The following is a 26,242-nucleotide window of genomic DNA, read 5'->3' as shown; positions in this document are numbered from 1 at the left end:
TTTTATGCTAAGCCCCATGTCACCAAACTGAGATTTGACCTAATTACATACAGTGCTGGCTCTCTCAGAAAAGGAATCTTCAACCAATCAGGAAATGCCTGAGCAGCACTAGCCAGCTCATCTGACTGATAGACCCGTGCCATCTACTAAGGAAAAGTAACTTTGCAATAAGCAACCTGCTTTTTTGCCTAGAATAACTTCCTTGTTCCCACTTATTTCTGTCTGTAAAAGTCTTTTGTTTTGTACGACTCCTCAGAGCTCCTTTCTATCTGCTGGGTTGGATGCTGCCTGATTTGAATTGAGTTCTGTTCAACAAACTCTTAAAACTAATATGCCTCAGTTTATCTTTTGACAAGTAGTTGGGTCTACGGGAGTTCCCATTCTGTACGGCAGCCTATCTAAATCAGACAACTGCATAGCTTCCTGTCCTGCCTTTTGCTCCAGGGGACATAACTTGCTGTCTGTTGTTGGAGGCTTTGCATATTCTTATCAAAAGTGTATGTATTATATATTATATATAGACATATATGTATGTATATACGGAGAGAGACAGACAGACGGAGACAGAGAACAGGGATGGTTCTGTAAAGCGGAGATGTGAAGGGACAGCCCTCCCATCAGGGCAAGTCCGTATCACCCTGTGACCTTCTTTGAATTTGAAATAGAAACTGCGCTCTCAGCAGCAGTGACAACTTTCGTAACAACCCGCTGGCCACTTTTTAAATGTTAGGTCATCTCCATTTTTTTTCCTGTAGAAATAGACAACGCATGTATTTGTTGTGAACCTAGTGGGTGACTGTGTCACGATTTTCCATTACATAATTAAGCATGTCTCAGATCTCCACGAAACCATGTGTTTTGGAGTGGAGGCCTTACCGCTTGAGAAGAACTGTTCCTGTAAGAACTGTTACTCCATTCTTCTGCCCTTTTTGCCATTAAAATGCTGGCTCATACATCTATGAGAAGATGCACCGATTCTTGGGGAGTACACGCCCATAATTGAGAACGACAGTTCAGATATTTCTGTTTTCTCCAGCTGCAAAGATTCAAGGTGAGCATCTCTGTGCTTTGAAAGTGTTATTCAGAAACGAGAAAGAACTCAGCACAAACACTGGCATTTTTGTAATCGATTTCAAGAAACAGTGAGAAAATTTGAGGCTAAACAGCCCGAAGGACTAGCGGCGAATTGATCTGTCAAGCTCTGCTCAGAGCCTGGATGTGGTGATCACACCTTTGCAGTAAAAGGCTTCTATCTCGTGCCCACATTTGGGACAGGATGCTGGTTTTACTAATCCTAGCCTTCCCCATGTCACTGCCTGGTTTTCCCCTTCCCCTGGAAGGAGAGGCTGCATGAATATGTGGTTTAGGTGATGGAAAGGGTAGGTCCCTTCATAGGAAACAACGTGTCCAGATGCGTCGGACATCTGCGTCGGAAAAACAGCGTGGGCTTCCCGATACCGGAATGTGCCTCTTCTCTTCTCACCTCTGCCTTGCAGAGGTGTGCCCGAACTGACAGTCAGAGAGATCAGCAGCTATGTGACAGCACAGTGACTTCATCATTTTAAATATATGGAGGCTAACAGTTCCTGCTCATATTCTCTGAGGACAGAAAAAAGAATCTGAGATCACTGCATTTAGGGTTGTAAAGACAAAGGGAAAAAAAATTAAGCTGGTTCTTACAAGTGAGGCCTCAAAGAGATAAATTGGCAAAGAAAATTGTTTTCCTCCCTAGATTCAGAAAACCTAGCTCCAAATGGAAATGAGTTTCTCTTCCTTCTGTGGGTTCACAGCGGGAATGGCCATCGTGCTGTTTCTCCCAGACCTTCCCGGGACCCTGGGCAGGATCCAGAAGACTGTCCCGCCTGGAGTCCAATAGTAACATCCTTTACTTTATTTTTTCAAAAGCTCTACTTATCTCAGTTTCTAGAATTATAGCTCCCAAGGGAAATTGATGGGTGTGGAAGTCACTATTTTACTCATGCTAAAAAGGGCAAAATAGTCCACACCAATCTCTGGAGAGAAAATCCAAGAATGAGACAGAGATACTACATCCCATTTCCAAATCAACAGTGTTTTCTCTTCAAGTATTTCTCTGCAAAGCAGACAAAAAGCTTATGGCAACATCCCACGTGGCTCTGGTGGAAACTAAGAGCTGAATGAGTTGAGAGAGCACTGGGTGTGCGAGAAAGGTCCCAAATGCATGGCCACCACCGACGTGTGGGTTAGGATTTAAGACAGCTGAGTGCCCACGGGCAGGGCTTTCTGAGGCCGGGGAACACGCGCACTTACGGGACAGGTGGAGGTGCTCTGCTCCCATTGTGTCATGCTTAGGCTCTCCTCCAGGCTCGTGCATTTCTTCATCACCATGTCCCAGCCACAGTAAGGGTCCTGGGCCCCAATGCAGGCACTGCAAACACACACCCAAAGGTCAGCAGAGAGACAGCCTTACCCACTACAAGAGACATAAGCTTAGGCAAGTCTGGCCCTTAGGGATTGACATGGGAACTAGTTGCAAGAAACTAGATTTTAGCCTGCACACGAGAAAACAAGCCATCAACATACATCAGCAAGTATCTAATTAAATCAAGTGATTAACTTTGGTTGAAATATGTATACTTATCCTAAGATATAGGGGAAACAACTAAATGTGCCGCTGTGAGCTTTTTGGGGTCATGAATAAAGCTAGTCAGAATTTTGCAATGTTCAAAAGTACGAGATGTTGTTACCACTGTCACCATCATCACCACCATCACCATCATCGCCATTATCATCATGGTATGATGATATGGTATGATGGTATCACCACCACCATCACCATAATCACAATCATCACCACCACCACCACCATCATTATCATCATCACCATCATCACCACCACCATCACCATCATCAACACTACCATCATCATCACTACCATCACCATCATCATCATCATCATCATCATCACCATCACCACCACCATCATCATCATCACCATCATCACCACCATCACCATCACCATCACCATCATCACCATCACCATCATCATCACCATCACCAACTCATCACCATCACCACCACCATCATCACCACCACCATCACCATCATCACCACCATCATCATCATCATCATCACCATCACCAGCACCAGCACAAGCACCACCACCATCATGATCATCATCACCACCACCATCATCACTGTCATCATCCACCATCATCACCGTCATCGTCACCACCACCACCATCACCATCACCACCACCATCACCAACACCACCATCATCATCACCATCACCAGCACCACCATCATCACCACCATCATCATCACTACCATCACCATCATCATCATCCCCATCATCACCACCATCATCATCATCATCACCAGCACCAGCACCAGAACCACCACCATCATGATCATCATCACCACCACCATCATCACTGTCATCATCCACCATCATCACCGTCATTGTCACCACCACCATCATCATCATCACCACCACCATCATCACCACCATCATCATCATCATCACCATCATCACCACCATCACTAGCAGCACCATCACCATTAACACCACCATCATCATGACCACTATCATCACCACCACCACCATCACCATCATCAACATCACCATCATCATCATCACCATCACCACCACCACCATCACCACCACCACCACCAACATCATCCTCACCTTAGTTACAGATGTTATTTGTGGAACACTTACTATAAAATACCAAATTATATCATTTAGACATTTAACTCTAATGAGGGAGGTAGTATTATTTTTACCTACGGAGGAGAAAACTGAGGCACAGAAGATTTAAGAAATTGGCCCAAGTACAAGCAAATATACCTGAAACCCTTCAACATGGTTAGTTTGAATTTAATAAGTTAGGGAAGTCTTCCTTTTGGGTACCGTAGCTTAAAAATGAATTAAAAATTTTGTCAATCAATAGTTGTTTAATGTAGCTCCAACTACAATATTTAATAAGTTATATCAGAACTATTATATACATCGTGGATATTGTATTTTAGCTTTGTCTCGATGAGAGAGTTCATACAGTACCAGGTACTGGGGCATCATTAGATGAAGATTTTGGCCCATATGTTATAAATACAAGAGAGGGTGTTCAGGGGCGGAGGGAAGCAGAGCGACAGTGATAGAGCCAAAATTATACAAAAGATGACCCCAGAGGCAAGCAGGGCATCGAACACTGGAGAATCCTGTCTCTTAAGGGACCAACAGGTCAGGCGTGCAGGAAATGGAAGCAAAGAAAGGCAAGGTAGTGCAGCAGGGAAGTGTTAATGTCTTCTTAGAGGTAAGGGGCCCCTTACAGCAGGAAGAATCTGTTAGAGGATTACCAATTAATCAGGAGTAGGACCAGAAATCATAGCATAACTATCAAATGTGGGCCAAGGAGGTGCTGTAAGTAATAGTAAATTGCTAATATTAATGATACAAAAGAAGCGTGATTAACACATCAAATACGTTAACCACATATGAAGCACTGCTCCAAGAACGTGACCTCTATTAGCTCATTCCGACCTCAGAGGACCTTACAAATACAACACCTCAATTAGCTACCACATTTATTTTAAATGAAATAAATGTAATCACTTTAAAAGGAGGAAACCAAAGCAGAGAAAGATGAAGCATAAGTCCCGCAGCAGGGGAAGATATCTCTAAAGACAATAAATCAAACAATAATGGTATAAAGCTATTATTTATTGTTGCTATGTAATATATATTTACCAGCCAAAGAAATTCAGAGACAAGTGGTTAAAACTGGTCCTCCTCACAGCAGGACTAGGTCATGGAAACGGGGGTGAAACAAGTGCCTATCGCCATAGCCTCCTTGGAACATGATCCTAAGTGCCTGTGCCCGTGTTAAAAAGTAAACCAAGGGACGTCAAAATTGTGAATCTGACTGCACCAGGCTAGGAGGTTCCCCTGACAGGAGCTAGGGGAGAGAATCCTCTAGAGGAGACTCAGCAACAAACCAAGGAAATCATTTGATCGGCTATAGCTTAAGTGGTGGTCTTATTTGGAAAAGCCTGGTTGACTGAGATCGTTTGTTCCGAAGTCTCACTTTCTCAGATTCAAGTGCAGTTGACCCTGGCGTCGGTTTTGGTTTGCTTAGGTCAGCTGCCAAGGTTTTAAGGCGACTTCAGTCTAAGGGTCTTCTTATTTAATTACCTTAACAAGCACATAGTACTTTCATGTGAAAACTCCAACAGAACAGTTATCAAGGACAAAATATACGCTTTCCTTCCCCAGAAATAGGCACTATGCACACTTTCATATATTTGGGGGACATTTTCTCCGCACAAATACGTATTCACGTATGGATATGTCTACATATACATATATATTTTGTTGTTTTATATGTACAATTATATGTAACACACACAAAGGGGAGTATACACACAGCCTCCTGTCTGCTTTTTACACGTAAAAATACACTGTGACAGGGCGCCTGGATGTCTCAGTTAAGCAGCCGACTCTGGACTTTAGCTCAGGACATGATCCCAGGGCTGCAGGATCGAGCTCTGCATCGGGCTCCGCTCTGAGATTCTCTCTCCCCTTCTCCTTCCACCCCTCTCCCCCCATCATACTCTCTCTCTCTCTCTCTAAAATAAAAAATAAAAAATTAAAAAATATACTTTGACATTTTCTTTTGTCAGTATATATAGCTCTACCTTATTCCTTATATGGCTGTGTAATATTCTGTTACCCAGAGGAACGAATATTTATTTAAATCCTTTAAAAGCAAGGCTGTAATGCACATCTTCATATGCATTTTTATAATATTTTTTTATGTTTATTTATTTTTTGAGAGAGAGAGAGACAGACAGACAGAGTGCAAGCAGGGGAAGAGACGAGAGAGAAAGAGACGCAGAATCCGAAGCAGGCTCCAGGCTCTGAGCCATCAGCACGGAGCCCAACGTGGGGCTAGAAGCCATGAACCACGAGATCATGACCTGAGCCGAAGTCGGACGTTCAACGGACTGAGCCACCCAGGTGCCCCTGTATGTATTTTCTACATGATAAGCTTCTATACGTGGAGCTATGAGATAGAAGTTATGGGTATTAATAATTTTGTACCAGTCAGCAATTTGAAGGGTAACTCTTTATCCTCTCTCTATTTCATACTGGATGCTATTTTTTTTTAACTTAGCCCTTTCTGATAGATCAAAACACTTTTCTACTCATCTGTTGTATTTACTCAGTTGTGAGATTAAGATTATGTGTGTGTGTGTGTGTGTGTGTGTGTGTGTGTGCGCACTTATGGATTATTGTATTTCTGTTCATGTAAATTTCCCATTTGTAACCAATTTCTCCTTTATGCTTCTTTTTGATTGACTAACTGGCTTCACTATTTTTATGCAGTCATTGCAAGTGATAATTTCTGTATTAGAAAATTAATCCTCTGTCCATAATGCTTCACATACTTTTCCTACTTGTCATTAGTATTTTTTTTTCTCAAGATACAGATGTTTTAAAATTTTATGCAGTAAAGTTTATATGAGTCTTTTTCTTCACAGCATCTGGATTTTGTGCATACTTTCAAAGAACTTCCATGCTTAAAAATCGTAAAAACATTTATGCAGGATTCCTTCTGGTCCTTTCATATTTGATCAGTCATTTCATTTGACTCCCTATCTGTGATCCACCAGAAATGTATTTCTGGTAAATCTCCTTTTCTCCCTCCTAAAAATCAAAACAAGTAACAATGACAAAAAACCACATATTTTTTTAAGCTAAACTTCTCAATCTCATACCAACACAAACAGGCCCAGGGCTGAGAAGTAACAACAAGGAAGCTGGGGATGTTTTGTTTCGTTTTGTTTTCCTTTTTCTATCAAATTCAGACAACCTCTTTTTTAAACACAAGTTTACAACACTAAGTGTGAGCACCAGCTTTTCGAAATCTCTAGTTCTTGAGGTCCGGGAATATAATCTTTTAATAACTTACTTTTTAAAACTAAAAAGTCATTTCAATGATCAGTTCCATAGAGTAGAATTTGCCCTGTATATAAAGCATATCCCAAATTTCTCAATTTTAAGAATTTATTTTAAAGACACACAATTGATTTAATAACTTTTTTTTAGGGAATAAGAAAGATGAGAATAAACCAAAGACTGTGTAAAAGACAAAGTGCATTTTTGTATCTACAAGGTAAGATATTTCACATATTGTCACTAAGCTCAGTGTAAGCAAATCAGCCCTCAGTAACATTGCCTGGGCAGATGTTTTGTAGGAAGTTTCTGGAAATCTGAAGACCCCTCAACTGTGAGACAGACCTGGACACAGGTGAGAATTAAGAACCTTTCTGCTTCCTGCTGCGACCTCCTGGCTGTGAAGGCATGTTCTGACCCACAGTGTCCTAGTCTTACTGAACCAGCCATTTTGCCAGAATGCCATAGTATATATCACATGTCAGAATTCTGTCTGGGCACGATCCCATTTTCACAGTGGTGAGCAAACAGGAGGGAGCTACACTTACACAATTATTCAAAGGGCCTGAATTCCCTTTCATGTTTCTTTTTTTTTTTTAATTTAATGTATATTTATTTTTGAGACGGAGAGAGACAGAGTGCAAGCAGGGGAGGGGTGGAGAGGGAGGCAGACACAGAATCTGAAACAGGCTCCAGGCTCTGAGCTGTCAGCACAGAGCCCGACACGGGGCTCGAACCCACGGACCGTGAGATCATGACCTGAGCTGAAGTCGGACGCTCAACTGACTAAGGCACCCAGACACCCCTTTCATGTTTCTTACTAAAGCAACAGGACCATTAGACAAAATTCAAATTCTGAAAACAGGAAAATTCCACCAACTCCCTAACTTGGCCCTCTGGCTTCTCTTTGCAAATCTGCCTGCAGAAGTGAAACAAGGCCACAAGGTTACACAGGATATTTTAAGCTGTTTTAAATGAAAAGCCGCTTGTAAAAACATCTTTCTTCCGATAATGTTGACGGCTTGCCGCATTCTTAACATGCCACTTATCCTTTAAACTATTAAAACTTCTCTACAAGCACAAATGCCCCTTCATTAAAAATTCCATTTATATATAAATGTTTTCCTCGGTCAAAATATTTCATACCGTGGCAAAATTCTGATGAGCTCTACCTTTCCGCTAAAGTGTACTTCCAGAAAAACCAATCATCGTAACTTATTACTTTGGGAAGGTAGGTCTTTCAAAGACACCGCATGCAGGATCACAGATGTCTTATTAATGTGGCCATCTGAAGGTGGCTTTTCTTCACTTTGAAATGTTTTTTTTGTGTGGATGATGAGTCTTTTTAATAGCAAATTTTCCTTACTTGGTTAATAACCTTAGATTATCCTCATTTGATATATTTCCTTGGTGTTAGAAAGTCTCTGATTTCAGAAAATATGTTGGTCAGAATCTTAAGGTTTAATTTAAAAACACATTTATGGAAAAGTACGTATAGAGCTAAATGTATATTCACAGACAGGCCTTAGTTCTTGGAGAAGGATAAACTACTCTCTTTTCCAAGACAGTGATATTAATATTTAACTAAACTCTTCCTTTATTTATTGATTCATTCTATTATATAATTTTTTATCAAATTAGCTAACATATAGTATATACAGTGTGCTCTTAGCTTTGGGGGTAGATTCCCATGATTCATCACTTACATACAACACCCAGAGCTCATCCCAACAAGTGCCCTCCTCAATGCCCATCTCCCACGTTCCCCTTCCCTGCCCCTCCATCAACCCTCAGTTTGTTCTTTGTATTTAAGAGTCTCTTATGGTTTGCCTCCCTCCCTCTCTGTAACTATTTTTTCCCCTTCCCTTCCCCCATGGTCTTCTGTTAAGTTTCTCAAGTTCCACACATGAGTGAAAACATATGGTATCTGCCTTTCTCTGACTGACTCATTTCATTTAGCAAAATACCTTCCAGTTCTATTCACGTTGTTGCAAATGGCAAGATTTTGTTCTTTTTCATTGCTGAATCGTATTCCATTGTGTGTGTGTGTGTGTGTGTGTGTGTGTGTGTGTGTGTGTTTACACATCTTCTTTATCCATTCATCAGTTGATGGGCATTGGGGCTCTTTCCATAATTTGGCTACTGTTGATAACGCTGCTATAAACTTTGGGGTACATGTGCCCCTATGAATCAGCACTCTTGTATCCTCTGGATAAATTCCTAGTCATGCAATTGCTGGGTCATAGGGTAATTCTATTTTTAAATTTCTGAGGAACCTCCACACTGTTTTCCAGAGGGGCTGCACCAGTTTGCATTCCCACCAACAGTGCAAGAGGGTTCCTCTTTCTCCACATCCTTGCCAACATCTGTTGTTTCCTCTAAACTCTTCCTTTAAATTTTAAAGTGTGCAGTTATGCTATTTGCTAATTTGAGTAATAGGGAAAAGAGGTGTATTCATTAAAATCTTCTCACTGTATTTCTAGAGAGTAGGAGCTACTTACTGAGTATCATCTCTTGCATGTTAGATTATCTAAGTATCAATGACTTTATCTGACTTGTTACTGTTACACTAATTGTCATTAGATCAGCTTATTTTTGATCTTAAGAATTTTGGCCATATTAACAAAGTGCATTCATAAAACATGGGCTTTTAAAAGTGTCCCAATCATTCCTTCATTTGGTACATACTTAGGAGCACCTAGCATGAGCCAGACTGAAAATGGTGAGGGTGCCAGGGTCAGCAAAGCAGACGCAGTCACTGTACCCACAGAATTTATCATTCGGCAAAGGCAATAAACACTAATCGACTACACTGACATAGCAAGAACCATCAGCAAAGTAAAATCCCAAAGGAGAAGCCCTGTTTGGATGGAGGGGTCTGGGGTCAGGAAATACTTGACCTCGGTGGCATTTAAACTGAGACGGATAGAAGTGATCCATTTCACATAGCTTTGGAAAAACAGGACATTTGACAGCGAGGTGGATGGACACTTTGGTGGGAGGGAATTGGAGAATCTAAAGGAAGATAAATGGAGGCTAGACTTTGACTGGAGCTTGAGGAGTGGAACGGGCAGAGCCCAGAGCCCCGTTCAAGACAGCATTTCCCAGTAAGTGCTGCAAACTTTAAAATACTGGGCAAAAACCATGTGTCAAATACCAGTACTTACTTCTATGATCATCATGATAGTAGTGGGATAGGTGGATTTCTCTGTTCATGAATGACCTTTACCTTAATTTCTAAAACAATCTGAAGTATCTTATTCCTAATGACCGATGTCATTATATACTTCAGAATCTGCTTTTAAGGTTGGCATGAAAAACACTGTCTTACTAGAAATAAGACTGAAAAAAAATTCTAATTAGACAATAAACTGCTTGAGGAATGCATTGTAAGACACCGACACGTCCTTCAGTTGGTAAATCCAGCTGGAACACATCTTTTCTCCAATGAGTACCTCTGTGAAATTGGAATGATAATAATCACCTCACAGGAAATGTTTTGAGGATTAAGTTACATCACGTAGTAAATAAAAGAAAGTTATTTTGGGGGTGGAATACATACAGTTATTCCAATTAATCCCTAGACATCATTGCATATTATATGATACCGACTTCTGGGGTGTTTGAAAACACTCTATCCCAAAAATACTAAACCTGTAAATGCCGTGGGCTCTTTATTTAACCAGGCAATGTGGCACACCACAGTGTATTGTAGTAAGTGGTACAAAGTATTATTTTGTTTTATTTCATTTTATTTTATTTTTTAATGTTTATTTTTGAGAGAGACAGAAACAGAGTGTGAGCAGGGGAGGGGCACAGAGAAAGGGAGACAGAATCCGAAGCAGGCTCCAGGCTCGGAGCTGTCAGCACAGAGCCCAACGTGGGGCTCGAACCCATACACTACGAGATCATGACCTGAGCCGAAGTCGGATGCTCGACCAACTGGGCCACCCAGGCGGCCCGGTACAAAGTATTTTAAATACACATTTGGATAGATTCACAACGATTTTTTTGACTACCTGGCATAATGCCATGTGTCGAAGACCCAAAGACCAGGAAGGAACCTGGGGTCTCGTGAAGGAGGAAGAACCGGTTCACGAACGTTGCATAACAACATAAGGAGGGTTAACTATTAAGTCAGAAGCTCAGACGGTGGGCGCTATGGGAGTCAGAGGAGGGAGAGGTCGGCCAGGAGAGTTCCAGGGAGATGTCATGTGTAGGCTGGCTCTTGAATGGAGCTGGAATTTAGACGAGTGAGAACAGCCTCCCTGGTTATGATGGCCCCAGGAAGGATGACAGTCATGTGCATGTGGCATGATCGGGAAGATAAGCAGAGCAGCATGGCTGGGCCACGGTTTCCTTAAGGCTCCCAGAAAGTATACGGATGTGAATAAAGCGTTGGGGTTTTGCTTAGGCAAGAAAAATGTGGTTGTACTGTATAGCGTGTGTCAAGTACCAAAAAATCTACTAGAAGATTAATTTCTAATTCCCAAGAAGAACTAAGACGGAACCACACTGTAATGGCATTTTTAAATTTAGGACACATGCCAAGTAAACAAAGATATAATTACTAGTAAAAATACACGTTTATACTCATTATGTATCACTTACTAAAGGCATTTAATAGGAATTCATGTTGCATGTTATGATTTGTAAATGAAATTAGTGGCCTAGAATTTCAATTAGTTACAAACTTCTAATACATCGAAAACCATTCCCTATTGACTTATCACTAAATGACATTGATTCAACACAAAGATGATTTTTTACATTTAAATTTGCTTTTAATATGAAATTAGAGTAATCAATATGTATTGCCAGTAATACTAAGTGGATGGTTTTTAATTAAAGTATTAGATGCATAGAACACTCAGATTTTCCTGAAAAATCTGTTTTAAAACTGAACAAGATTGGGAGCGCCTGGGTGGCTCAATCAGTTAAGTGTCCAACTTCGGCTCAGGTCATGATCTCGCGGTTCATGAGTTAGAGCCCCATCACGGGCTCTGTGCTGACAGCTCAGAGCCTGGAACCTGCTTCAGATTCTGTATCTCCCTGTCTCTCTTCTCCTCCCCTGACTGCACTCTGTCTCTTTCTCTCTGAAAAATAAATAAACATTTTTTTAAAAATTTAAAAAAATTGAATAAGATTGATACACATTTTACAGTGAAGCATTTTGGGAAAATTGACAGTAAAAAAGAAATAGTTGCAAGAGTAGAGGGTATCTGAAATAAGCAAGCCGAAAGTGCTTCTGGAATCTAGCAGTTGTGATCAACTTGGGACATCAGCTGTTTAGAAACTGTGCTCCCCTGGGTTACAATAATACGATCACATTAAAATATTTGACCAAGAAAGAGAAGAAAAAAAATGTACTCATACTCTTATGGTTGTGGAGGCAGCCCACGGCCTCTGCAACCATAAGAGTATGAGTACATCTCTGCAAGACGGCGTTCACCTACGTTCTTTGCTTTTGTGGTGGACCTGAACCAAAATGTGTGTGTATATCATTGCCGAAGGCGGACCTGCCCTAAAGCTAAGGAAACTTAAACTTCTTCACTTCGTGAAATTCCCTAAGGACCTGAGATCGGTCTTAATCATTCTTCATAATTCGATATCCTTTTCCTTAGTGAGGACCACTACCGACCCATGTAAGCTTCAGACCTCACAAAACTACATTCCTCCTTGATTATTACAGAACAAACCGTAGTATGGTTTATGTTTTGTAAGTTACTAGTCAAGTTACCGTATGCTCTTGTTCTACATAGCATATCTCGACTGTTCGTTTTCCAACCTGCCTTGGACCTGGGGATGTTAACCTGTGATTTCACTTAAAAAAAAAACAGTGTTTCGGCTCAAGCCCCTCTGATGGGGTGCTCTTCAGAATGATAATTAGATGTTGGCGAATGTACTTCGTCTTTTTCAACTATTTTTTCAAGCTATAACGAAGGCAGACACATACTGCTGTTTTCTTTCTTTCAGTTACTACCATATCACGCATAGGTCTTCACAGACATCATTTAATAGCTTCAGAATAACCCATAGCGTGAGGATTGAATAAGTAGATTATAATTTGGTGATTAATTCTGTTAGTATTAGAAAGTTAGGATTGGAACACTGGTTGTCATTCAAAAATAGCTTAAAAAATAATTGGACAGGGAGGGCAGGCTCGAAGGTCAGGTCCTAATATAATACAGGATCAGACTTGAACGATAAACTGATCTGGGGACAAAGTCTCAGGTAACACTGAGGCCCTGTGGCTCAAAGCCACAACAGATCTTCGGGAGCTTTTATTTATGCCAGAGTTACTCTTTAGACTCTGAGCCCCATGAGGACAGGGTCAGGGATACTTCTTCATCTGTCATCCCATGCTCAGGGGCTTGCTTGGTGCTTGGCACCTACTGAGATCAATAAATAGACTCTGAACGAATTAATGAAGGAAAGTACAGTCTTTAGAAGCTAATCCGAAGTCAATGCAGACCAAAACTCAAGGCGTTGAGATTTGGAAGATACTAAATTCATTTTGAAGGGAGGATATTTACTTTGTACGATGAGCACATGTCAAAATTCCTCCCGCTTGCTTATGTGATTCACAACTGAACGGCTAAAGTTGTCGGGCTGGGAGCCCTCAGGGGAATCCTGAAATTTCTCTCTATACATTGTGTGTCTCTCACCAAGCAGACGCTGTCTGCAGAAATATTTAATTAATAAAGGTGCCAACATATTAACTCCATGCCTCGAAACTTTGCCCTTCCAAGCAATGAGTGTCCTGCAGTAACCTAATCTCCATACTAATTTTCTTAATGAGTGTTAATTTCTTTAACTAAATGACATTACTACAAACTAGATGAATTAAGAATGGCTGGATACCCATTCACAAATGGAGCCAATCTCTTTCCCAATGCTTCCATCTTTCCCTCCAGTTTTACAAAGCAAAACGTCAAAGGCACCTCTCTTCTGTTTTATATGCAGACTAGGATTCTCCCGGCTTCCACCTTTTCTTTGCTCCCCAGTAAGTTCTTACACTAAAGCAAAAGTGAAACAATAAACACCTAAGGCCCAAGGCTTTCCATCCTTTAGCTAACGTCTTGCGTCACTACACCTTCCCGTAAAAGGAGTTTCAGTGTTTCACAAGAATGTAGGTTTACTTTAGAGATGACGAAGTAAAAGAGGGAGGAGGGGGAGAGGCAGCGTCCATTTGTAAATCGGGTAAGTGTTTACTGAGCCTGTGTTGGGCTGGGCACCATGCTGGAAGCTGCACAGACCCGGAAAGACAATGCCCGGCTTTTGGCACCGGGTGCGATGGGCTGAATGAAGCCTGGAGTGCCATGCGGTGCTCAGACGTCTGGTCTCTGTTCTAGCCTTGACGATTCTCACGCTTTTCCCTCTGTGATTCAGACCAGTCCCCATCTATAAAACTTTAACCCTACAACAGGTTGACAAACGTCAACCCTACTTGACAGGTTTGTCTTACCCCACAATTGTGGTGGGTGTCAAATAAAAAAATAAACAATACGTGTCTGAAGAGAAGAAAGTGCCATGTTATCCAGAAAATATTAAGGTATAGAGTTAATTCATGCAATAATTTAGTAAATTTTACAGGTAATTTTATAAACCACAGTATATGATGATTGAAGGTACGTTGATTCATTCAAAAGGCATATATGAGAAAATCCGAAACCAGGAGTCAGCAAGTGATAGCCCATGGGCCAAGTCCAGCCTGGCACCTACAGTCTTCATGAAACACAGTGCAGGGCAACGCTGAGGACCTAAGCACAGCTGACCTAACTTTGGCGGGACGCTGAGTGATCGCCCCCATCGTGGCACACGGGAGGATGGGGAGGAGCTGTTACAAGGCCACTTGCCTCTCACTGCCTTCTGTCAGGGAGGCTGTCACGAGACTGCTTCTCATTGTCTCCCAGGTTCTAGTGAGGGTGAAGGCCTCGTGCCCCCCACCCTCACCCCCACTGAGGTACAGGTACAGGTTCTGAAACCGCTAAGCTGTAGCACGGCTGGTTGCTCTGCAACATGGCGCCCCGCTTCGATGTTGCGTGCCGATCCGTCCCTCTGCTGCGGCACCATCCAGTGGGACAAGGGGCATGGGTAGCTAACACCTTTTCCGCTCTTATTTTCCTTGTAACAGACGGCACCAAAAAGCGCATTCTTCCTTTGCCTGACGAATCTGCTAGCCTTGCTGACACACGGCCACGCTCACGCCGTATGGTCTGTGGCTGCTTCCGTGCTACCAGGGCAGGGTTGAGTAGCTGCAAGAGAGACTGTGCAGCCTGTGAAGCCTAAAGCATCTTCTCTCTGGTTCTTTACAGTTTGCTGCCCCACTGATCGAATGGCTGCACAATCCTTAAACTGACTTTCAAGTCTGAATCAAAGGCCTTCCCATCACAACTCGCCTTTCCTGAGGCTGAAGGGTGTCAATGAGCTGGGCCAAGTGGAAGGCCACAGTATTCCCTGGGGAAGGCTAACGGCCCAGGTCCTGTGATCACCCATTCCTTCCTGAAGTACTGAGATGCGGACTCCCTCAGCTGTCCGCCACAGTCTGTCCCCCTTCAGGTGGCGGGTCATGACTTTACGCTCGTATTTACATGAGATTAAGGTAGTGCAGGTCTTGGCTGTTCCATCCTTTGTACCCTATAGAGACCTTTCCCGACTTCAAAGACCTCACGCTGCTTTGGGGGGACCTGACCTTGTGCCAAGTGCATAGGACGTGGCCCACGGGATGGCATCGGCTCACCTACCTTCCACTGTCACCCGCAGTACCCACATCCGGGCCCGTCAAGGTCCCCACATTCTTCAAAAGTCAGTCAGTGGTGATTCACTTTAGCAACCACATGCATATATATGGTAAATAAATCCTGGAGTACAAAAGGCCACGCAAGAAAAGGAAAAATTCCTCTTACACTTCACATGCGCAGAGGGAACCACCCTTTCTGATAAGTTGACTGTGTCATTCACATCATTTTCCCATGCTATTCACTAAATGGTTATGCAAAAAAAAAAAAAAAAAAAAAAAAAAAAAAGTTAAAATCAAACAAAATCTTTTCGGTCATTTTTTTGAGGTTGAACTTGACTAAAATGTATTTTTTAAATATTGTTCTACCGAAATAACCTTCCGAGGAAAACAGTGACATCTCGTTAAAAACACAGTGCTGTTTGTTCCAAGTCACAATGGGTGCAGAGCTGGGAACACACGGGCAAATGGGGTGCCTGCGTGGCTCAGTCGGTTGGGCGTTCGACTTCGGCTCCGGTCATGATCTCAACGGTCCGTGAGTTCGAGCCCCGCATCGGGCTCTGTGCTAACAGCTCAGAGCCTAGAGCCTGCTTCAGATTCTGTGTCTCCCTCTTTCCCTGCCCTTCCCCTGCTCATGCTCTGTCTCTCTCAGAAATAAATAAATATTAAAAAAAATTTAAAAAAAATGAAAAAGGAACACACAGGCAAGCTCTTTTTTCAGCCTCCGCTGAGGCTCTGGGGTCATCTCTAGAAGTGGAGGTGGAAATTCACTGTAGAAAAAGCAAGGGGGTATCAAACTTCTGGGATGCTGGGTGTTGCCTGGTAACAAGTATAATAGAGAAGAAAGAATGGGAAGGGGCCAGGGCTAAACTGTCATCAGCGGACACGTCTGAGTTCATGCCCTTCTCATTAGCTCCAGCGCTCAGAGACACACGTGACCGGTGCCATGGCGCAACTGGTTCCCACTGAAATCTGATCCTTGAGCTGAAGTCCTCATTGCCCCAGGGCAGCACAGTGAACCCAAGAGAAAGCCTGAGCCTTCGAGGCCAAGTCCCAGTCCTGAACCTGGGCTTCATATCACACGATGTACGTGGCCTTTGGGCAGGATCCAAAAATCGGAGCCACCGTTTCCTCCACTGAGAAATGGAGATGATGGGTGACTTAACTCTCGGGGTGTAATGGCTAAGAGAAATGATGAGGAGATCTAGGACAGTGCCAACGCGTGGAAGTGTATCAATATCAATTATAAACATTTTAGCAGACGTGAAACTGTGCACTGCCTTTGAAAAATAGACATTAAAAAATTTCTTAATGTGAATATGATTTGGAAGGAGACAGGTAATTTAGTTAAGCTCCGTTTCTCTTGCCAAACACTATAAAACTCATTTATGGAATTGATTTTTCTAATAACAAATGAAATTACTTATATTCTACTATGGAAAATATATTTAACAAAGAAATACTCAATCGTTACTCCATTGGTCGCCTGTTCCTACTCAATGTACTTCTTTGGGCATATGTCTAGAAAATTAAAATTGCTCGTCAAAAAACAAAACAAAACAAAACAAAACAAAAAAACCTTCCCCCTAATTCACCAAAAAAGAAACTAGTCACGTAGATACTAGTGTCTGAAAAGTGGACAAAAAATGGAGGTTTTCTTGTCTTTCTGTGGGAAGGGGGTGGCAAAGAACACACTGGAAAGAATCCACAGAAACGCTTGGGTTTAAGTCTTCAGATTTTCTTCTCTCAGATGGAATACTTAAGGGTCAATCACAGTCTAACCCATTCTGAGTGTGGGGACACAGAAAAGCACAATCTATCAGTTTAGGATAAAGCTCTAATCTCTCGTGGCTCTTCTCTGAGAGGGTGGACAAGTACACAGCAGGAAGATTCTGCTCTGGATATAACTGTATAATCTTCTCCCAGGAACGTGATGAACACAGACAAGTGGCCTTGTCGAGGGAGCCGGGAACGCCCCCCGGGCTGCTGTGCGCAGTGGTGGCCAGCCCCTTTGGTTTCCTGATTGGGCTCCACAGGCAGCCACGCAGGAGACGAGGTGGGCATGATGAGGCCTCGCTTCCCTGACTTGATGCAGAACTTAGCTTCCGATGTCGCACTTATACGAGGAGCCGGGCTGTTGCAATCCCCACTCGATGAGGCAAAGCACCACGGAAAGGGTGCGGTGCCTCCTGCATCGCAAGCCATGAAGTCTCATTCTGGTCCCCCAAACACCCTACAGACAGCACAGGCCTGTGTCTTCCTGCGTGTCACCCTGTGTCACGCCCACGGAAGGCCGTTAGAGCTCAGGGCTTCCTGGTTGGAAGACTGGCACCCTTCCAGGGGCATCCCAAGTTGTGACGTGCCTGTTGGCAAGACGCCAACCCTTCCCGTCACCCACTGACCGTCGGCAACTGGGCAGAATCATTCCTGCGCCAGGTTAGTCTTGCAGGAAACACAAATCAACAAATTTCAAGCGGCCAGTGGTTAACGTTATAAAAAGATAGCTGCTAATAAATATCACTATTTGTTATTATCGCTCACCATAGCATCGTTGTTAGGTAGAAAACCCTTTAATATTATTCCTCAACACTCTGATACCAAAAGAGGCACCATGCAATATACTTCGTTGTCTAGAATCTTCTAGAAAGGAATCTTGTGGTGACTTTTATTATAACACAAAAACTCTCTTTCTACAAGGGGATACCCACCGTGTATGTTTATTTGTTTAAATTTAAATCCAAGACAGTTAACATACAGTGTAGCAATGGTTTCAGGAACAGAATTTAGTGACTCATCGCTTCTATGGAACACCCAGTGCTCATCCCAACAAGTGCCCTCCTTAACGCCCATCACCCAGCTAGCCCATCCCCCCACCCGCCTCCCCTCCAGCAACCCTCAGTTTGCTCTCTGTATTTAAGAGTCTCTTATGGGGCGCCTGGGTGGCGCAGTCGGTTAAGCGTCCGACTTCAGCCAGGTCACGATCTTGCGGTCCGTGAGTTCGAGCCCCGCGTCAGGCTCTGGGCTGATGGCTCGGAGCCTGGAGCCTGTTTCCGATTCTGTGTCTCCCTCTCTCTCTGCCCCTCCCCCGTTCATGCTCTGTCTCTCTCTGTCCCAAAAATAAATTAAAAAAAACGTTGAAAAAAAAATTAAAAAAAAAAAAGAGTCTCTTATGGTTTGTCTCCTTCTGTTTTTATCTTATCCTTCCGTCCCTTCCCCTACGTTCATCTGTTTCGTTTCTCAAATTCCACATAGGAGTGAAACCATACGGTATTTGCCTTTCTCTGACTGACTTATTCCACCCAGAATAATACACTCCAGTTCCATCCATGTTGCCGCAAATGCAAGATTTCATTCTTTTCGATCGCCGAGTAATATCCCGTTGTAATACATATGCCCAATCTTCTTTGTCCATTTTGTAAAGGGCCCTGAATTTTAAATGGTATACATTATACCGTTTAAATCTATAGCAATTTGCCTGTGTTGAATGTGAAAGTGAGGCCTAAGATACTTCAGTGACCAGGTCAAGAAATAGCACAGGCAGCCTGCATTGTGACTCCCGGTCTCTGAGCTCCAAAGCTCATGCCACGGGGCACCTGTTGGGGAGAGAATGACCTGTGTGTGGTACCTGTGAGCGATATACGCAAACAGTCCATTTCTACGCCAGATCTGCCACTACGTGCTACGTTGGGGGACGGAGTTACTGAGATCGCGGATCCCTAAGAACGTATGAGATTGTGATTTCCCCAAGGGCGATCTTTTGTTGGGGGGCAGAGCAGTTACGCAACACTCCAACATTAAAGCGCTGGTCAAGCGTGTAGTGTGCACAGTACCTGACGGTCTCTTGAGCACTTTTCCAAACTGAGCGTCAAAGGCCACTGTGGTCCCCGTGGGCACCCCATGGCCAATGAGAGTTGAGTAGGAGCAAGGAAAGACGTGACGGCACTCGTGGTCCCCTGCGTCCGCAGGACTTCCTTCTCCTTCCCTCCTCCCAGCCTGTAGGGTCCTGGAGCCTCAGGAGAGAGCCGACACAGGGAGAACGGCCACCGGGGCGGGGTCCCACATCGCTCCTCCTCAGGGGATTAGCTCTGGGCCGACAGGACGCACTTGCTACCATGCGCTGCCCGCTCCGTACATATATTACATTACACGGATCCCGATCAAAGCAAACTTGCACCGGCCCGATGCAGGAACACCAAAGATCTGGGTTATCACGGGGGAATTTCTCTTAACCCTGGCTGATGCCTACAGGTGTCACCGATCGGCTCTCCGTCCGGAGGCACCAGGGGGTCGTTCTCTGCCCGCAAAGCGGTTTGCACCAGCACCCCGCGTCCTGGGACGGCGCGGGGCTCGCTAGGATGCCGAGGGCCGGGGCCCAGCCCGGGGCTGGCCTACCTGCGGGTTCGGTGGAACTGGCACCTCTTCAGCGGGATCTTGGCCACGTGCTCCTGCAGGCCCACGAACAGGGCGCTGCGGCTGTGGAGGAGCTGCAGGCTCCTGATGGGCTCCCCCCGCCGCTCGGGGAAGAGCTCGATCTCCTCCAGCAGGCAGCTGCCGGCAGCCGGGGCCAGGGGCGCCCGCACTTTCTTTATGGTGCCGTAATCTGTGAGGGCAACAGGGAAGGAGGCAAAGGGACAGAAGGTCAGCGGGCCTCGCCGGCCACCCAGCAGCGAAGCCGCCACGCGTCTCCAGCCCGGCCGCTCGCACGGCGTTCGAAAGCGCTGACGGGCGCGCTCGGTCCGGCCCGCATCTGACTCCGGCTCAGGTCCTGATCTCCCAGTTCACGGGTTCGAGCCCCGGGCCGGGCGCTGTGCCGACAGCTCAGAGCCCGGAGCCCGCTGCGTGGATTCTGTGTCTCCCTCTCTCTCTGCCCCTCCCCTGCTCCTGCTCTGTCTCATTCTCTCTCTCTCTCTCTCTCTCTGTCAAAAGTAAATAAAACATTAAAAACTTTTTAAAACAATGCTGACACCCGAATCCCACCCCGGACCTCTTCAATCGCCAGTGCCGGGTGCGGGGCAGGCACGCCGGCTGTGCCCCGGCTCTCAGCTACCGGGCAGCCAGCGGTGACGACCGCTCAGCCCCCTCAGCCTCGTCCACGTCCAAGTCCAGACACCCAGCGTGCAGTACAGCCACCTGTGGCTCCCGGTCGCCAGCTCTGCTCCGTCCCGTGGAAACTGTCAGGTGAGAGGAATCCTCAGGAGACTATCTCGGATTCCTAGTGTCCGAAAGAGGTGCTGACCTGCACCCCCTCCGCGCCCCCCACCCCCACCCCTGCAGGGCAGACACAACACGCCCAGGGCAACAGCAAAGGATACCTCCTCTCCTTCCTGCCTGGGAAGTGCATCCTTCTCTGTCTCTCTTCCTCCTCTACCCGGAACACCTGCTTCCTCTTTCCGTCTAAAGCGTGCCCTTTGGGATGCCCTTCTCTGTCTCGCAGTCCCGAATTCTCCTCTCCTGGACAGTGGAACGTCTGTTTCTGGCCCGGTCTCTTCCCCGCCCCAGGTTTTCCGGTCACTGCGTGTCTGTGCTCACCTACACCTAAGCGTGGCTGTAAGCACTGCCTGTGAATCAGGCATCTCCCCAGACCGGCTGCAAAGAGCACAGAGAGGAGGCCTCTTAGCCGGCGAGAGTCACAGCACGGCCAATAGCACGCATCAGGACACAGACCTGATATGTGTGCTAATGTCCCCGGCGTGCTTTGGCGAAGGCCCTGGTGCCAGCCTGCAAATCAGGGGGCGAGACAGCAAACCCACTAGAAGTACTCCCTAAAGCCATCATTAAGCTCCTCAAATCAACCCATCAGCATCCTGAGTCTCAAAACATTATAATTATCACCCTGAAAATACAGAAAATGAGGCTAAGAAGTTATTCCAAAACCAGGATTAAATCTTCAGCTTTGAGGCTTCCTATCAATCCATGAATCTCAAGAACAATTTGGACAGGAATATTTTCAGGTTTCCATTCCTATGGAAGTGCTCAGAGACTCAGAATATTTCTTTTAAAGAGAAAAGATATGCACAGACATATGTTACCCTGAATTTATTTTTAAAAGTCTATCTGAAACATCTCCAGTGAATACTTACTGATTACGAACTGACTTCATAATAACATATGCAGCCTTAGTAAACCAGGGCTTAATTTTATTTTGAGCTATCTGGATAAATGTGTTACTTCCGAAAAAGTTCAAGCATAAATGGAATTACGCTATACGTTGGGAAGATGAAAAACACAGTGCCTGTTTTTGAGGGAAGAGAGAGAGAGAGAGAGAGAGAGGGCACAAGCCTACACAACAGGGCCACAGACATTCTAACGAAGGAACATCTCACAGACTTAAGTGTGCAAGAAAACTTGTATGTCTTTACTGCAAAAGTCAACCTAATTTGGACCCGGTGACCGCAGTCCCCAGCTGGTGGGAAATTCAACGTCAGTGACTCTGGGGTCTTCCTGCCCCACATAGAGAAAAGCGTCAACAACCATGCACAGCACCGAGGCACGGTGGGGACAGGATGGGAGCTTCAGGGAAGGTGACTTCAGTACAGAGATGTCTCAGCCACAATACCCTGAGAGGAAGTCCTCACCAGCAGATGGAGGTGCCAGCCTTCCCGTGGAGCAGTGACAGGCACGAGCCATCCTTTGGGACGTCATGACAACAGAAGATATCGTCCGAGCCAGAGGCCAGGAGGGGGTGCCAGGGACTGCCACCCCCCAGCGGGCAGCAAGGCGGGTAGGAGGGCTTAAGTGAGAGACCCTTGGGATGGAACAAGAATAGTTTATAGCAATGGAGGGAGGGGGTGGGGGTGGGGAGGGGAGGGGGCAAAGGAGATGGGAGTCCAACAGAAAAATCACCATCTTTGGACCGTTGTCACAGTATAGTCACGGGAAATGTGGATTACAGAACAAAAATGCTATTCAACAGTTGAACAAAGGCTCCTGCTGTTTATTATTTCTGCTGTTGATAGATTGCTAGTCCGAGAAACCCACCCAAAAGAATAATAGTTCAAATGTCAACATGCTCACATGCATGCTGAGTTTTTTTTTTAATTTTTTAAATGTTTTTATTTATTTTGAGAGAGAGAGTAGGGGAGGGACAGAGATAGAGAGGGACAGAGGGTCTGAAGCCAGCTCTGTGCTGACAGCAGACAGCCCGATGCGGGGATGCGGGGCTTGAACTCACAAACCGTGAGATCGTGACCTGAGCTGAAGCTGGACGCTTAACCCACGGAGCCACGCCGGCACCCCAGGAACCTCTGCTTCTGTGAAGCTCTTCCTTCCCTGGCCTGCGCCTTGTTCTCGCTCCGGGCTCACACACCTGTTACCTTGGTGCGGAACGCCTTCCTAACCCAGAACACTCACCGTCCTCTCCTACGTCTGGAGGGAGCATCAGGACGCGTGTGCGTGTGCCTTGGATGCTCTGCACAAGGGGCCACCAGGGCAGTGAGTCGCCGTGGGCCGTGCATGGCCTGAGCCCTCATCTCGGGCTCCCTCGCACCTCCACCTCTCCGCGCCCGAGTCACGGGGGGCACCTGGGGCTCTGGGGGCCCAGGAGCACCCCAGCCCCGCACATACAGGTTCTCCACTTAACATGGCTTCCCGGCTGGCTTCCTCTTTGTGTCTTTGCTCAGAAAGCTGGGAGTCTTCTCTCTCCCCTCCACACACAGCCAGGCAGACCCCTCCTCCTGGGGTGTCTAGGAGGCCCAGGTCAGGGCGTTCTGTCACCATTCGTCTTTCTGCCCGTTTTTCTCTGCCCACCCCCCCCCCCAGGGGAAGCCCTCTCTTGGGGGCACGATCAGATCTCGTTCTTCCCATCTTCAAGGCCATGTTCTTTTCTTTTCCTTTTTTAAATGAATGGCTGAATATCATCATTGTGTGCCGAAACATTTTTATGGGGACGGAGAACACACTGTGTAAGTCTAAGGTGTACACATGCTGATTTGAGGCACTTATATAATCATGTTATGGGGCAACATGATTACCCGTAACACAGCGTCCACTAACACCTCTATCATGACACGTGATGTCATCCCAAACAGATACGTTTCGAAATACGAAATGACCCTGGAATTCCGAGGAATCTGTCTCTCCTTCGAGCACATTAGAACAAAGAAAAAGAAAACCTGGGTCATCCTGCATCGCAGAAAAGAGAAGGGACGGGCTGAAGGAGCGATGTCTCTAAATCCCACGACACTATGTGACCCTGCTAGTTTCGGCAGATTTAATCAGGAGCTGCCACTGGAGTGGTAAGCGGCGAACAGACCCTCGACGCCGCCTCACGGTCCAGACGAATGTTCTCTCCCAGTTACTGGACACACTGGCTGAAGCACGGGTACAAGGATGTGGCAAAGCCATTGGTCTCTTTCTGAGGCAGAAAGGCAGAGCCTGGCCCATGAGAGAGACCACTGGGCAAACAACTATTTTGTTCAAAAAACAGGAAGACCCTGGTCGGTCCCAGAGAGCGCTTAATTTTTTGTTGCTGTTTCTGCTTTACAACATTTATTACGGTGTACTGACTCATCTCCTTGTTTTGTGGGTTTGTACGCTTGACCTTGAGCACCACGGGGAGAAGATACTATGTCAGTTATGTCCTCTGACGTGTGCAAAGTGGCCATGGATATGGCCTGTGCAGAAGAATAAACACACACCGGGCGAGAGGCCCACTGATGGGTGAGGGACAGAATGGGAAAAAGAAGGGATGAGAATGTCATCATCCGTGCATCTGCTGGAAAAAAATCCTGATTAATATTTTTTCCATTGTGGCCGTTAATGAGAGTTATGTTATCAGTCAGGGTGAAGGGCAAACAAGAAACATTATTTCCCCAATAGGCATAGATTTTAGCTGAAAGTGTCATAAACTAAATGGGAATGAAGAAAACCATTTTAATTGGTTTCATCTGATAAAATATTAACTCTGAAGATTTGCCATTAAAACTAAAACCATATATACCTTCGACACACTGAAAATTCAATACGCTACTCAAAGTGAGTTACGGGAGGGGGGGTACAAAAACAAACAAACAAACAAACAAACAAACAAACAAAACAGATGCCAGTGTCAAAAGTTCAGAAATAACAGAAGTAAAACCAATGACTCACCGAAGTAGAAATCAGTAAAAATTTACTGTGCACACACCAAAAGGACAGTGTGCAAACCAGGGCACTCGGACCATTACATGGTCTTGTTACAAAGCAGCTTATGTAGTGGGAAGGTAGTGACTTTCTTCTTCACAGTGATTGGTTATTACATTAGAATTTTCTTAAATAATAAGCCATTAGTTAGCAGTCACCTTATATCAACCTCGGGAAACAGTTCAAGTTTCCTTAGGATTTTCAGAGGCATAAGCAAGAAGTGACCCAGGTCAAGTTAGCCTTGCAAAACAAGCAAATTAAGTTTTGTTTGTATGACTGAACTGGTTTTGTCTGCTTGGGGACTTTTCAAGATTAGTTTCCATTTGTCTTTTATTTTAACACAAGAAATACATACAACTTTCTCGATCATTCTTGGAAATTCGACAATCAGCAAGAAAAGAAAAATCTGGCACTTTCAGCCAGCTGTGGCTCAGGTCCCCAGGGAGCTAACAGCATATGCACGCACACACACACACACACACACACACACACACACACACGACTGGCACTGACTTGCCACAAACTCTCCTAATAGCTGCTTCTTCTGGCAAGTGTCAGCTACTCATTCTGTCATGGACCCCAATTTGAAAGTCACAGTTTTGTAGTTTACTCTCAAATGGAAAACTGTGCACACGGTGAGAGACAGAGCTCCTGCAGGATTTTGAAGGTCGGATCAAAGCTGATAGTATGGCTGTTATTTGCAAGACATGAATAGTCGTAATCACATGAAAATTTCATTAAACGTGGCACCAAGTAACTTACATTTGCCTCCTTTCAGCACAACAGACAGCATGCGTACACCCTAGGGGGTTACCAGATTAAATAAAGGATGCCCACTTAAATTTAAAGTTTAGATAAACCGTGAATAATTTTTTTTTCGTATTAGTATGTCCTCTTCAATAGTATTCATACTTTACCTTAAATTGAAATTTAAGTGGGCATCCTGTGTTTTCATTTGCTAACTCTGGCAACCCTGTTACACCCACATTTCGTCTGATCATCTCAGCAAGATAGTTAAGACGTAGCTGATACACGTGACTCCTGAATAGCACAGGTTTGAACTGACTAGGTTTACTTGCGTGTGGATTTCTTCCAGTAAATAACAGTACGATGAATATAATAAATATTGTATTTTCTCTTCCTTATGATACTTTTTAAAGTTTATTTTGAGAGAGAGAGAGACAGACAGAGAGAGAGAGGGAAAGCAATAGCAGGTGGGAGAAGCAGAGAAGGAGAGAGAGAGAATCCCAAGCAGGCTCCACACTGTCCACATGGAGCCCGATGCGGGGCTTAAACTCACAGACTGCGAGATCATGACCAGAGCCGAAATCAAGAGTTTGACACTTAGCCGACTGAGGCCCCTAGGGACCGCCCTTATGGTTTTTCATAGTAACATGTTCTTTCTTCTGGCTTCCCATATTGTAAGAATAAAACATACATTACA

At 44.8% G+C, this 26,242-nt stretch overlaps 1 protein-coding gene across 4 annotated transcripts in view; it reads right to left on the bottom strand.

Annotated features, from left to right (window-relative positions):
• The window catches only part of SEMA5A (semaphorin 5A), a 473,593-nt gene that overhangs the window by 86,475 nt on the left and 360,876 nt on the right, over window positions 1-26,242 (bottom strand). For all 4 annotated transcript variants that reach the window (XM_042997660.1, XM_042997674.1, XM_042997671.1 and 1 more), the window contains 2 exons: window positions 20,071-20,278; window positions 2,290-2,407 (listed from right to left, as the gene is read on the bottom strand). In XM_042997660.1, coding sequence (XP_042853594.1) covers window positions 2,290-2,407; window positions 20,071-20,278 — 326 coding nt within the window. The remainder of the gene's footprint in view (window positions 1-2,289; window positions 2,408-20,070; window positions 20,279-26,242) is intronic.

This window comes from Panthera tigris, chromosome A1 (assembly GCF_018350195.1).
Source record: "Panthera tigris isolate Pti1 chromosome A1, P.tigris_Pti1_mat1.1, whole genome shotgun sequence".
NCBI classification, from domain to species: Eukaryota; Metazoa; Chordata; class Mammalia; order Carnivora; family Felidae; genus Panthera; species Panthera tigris.
This window is presented reverse-complemented; position numbering and strand designations above follow the sequence as displayed.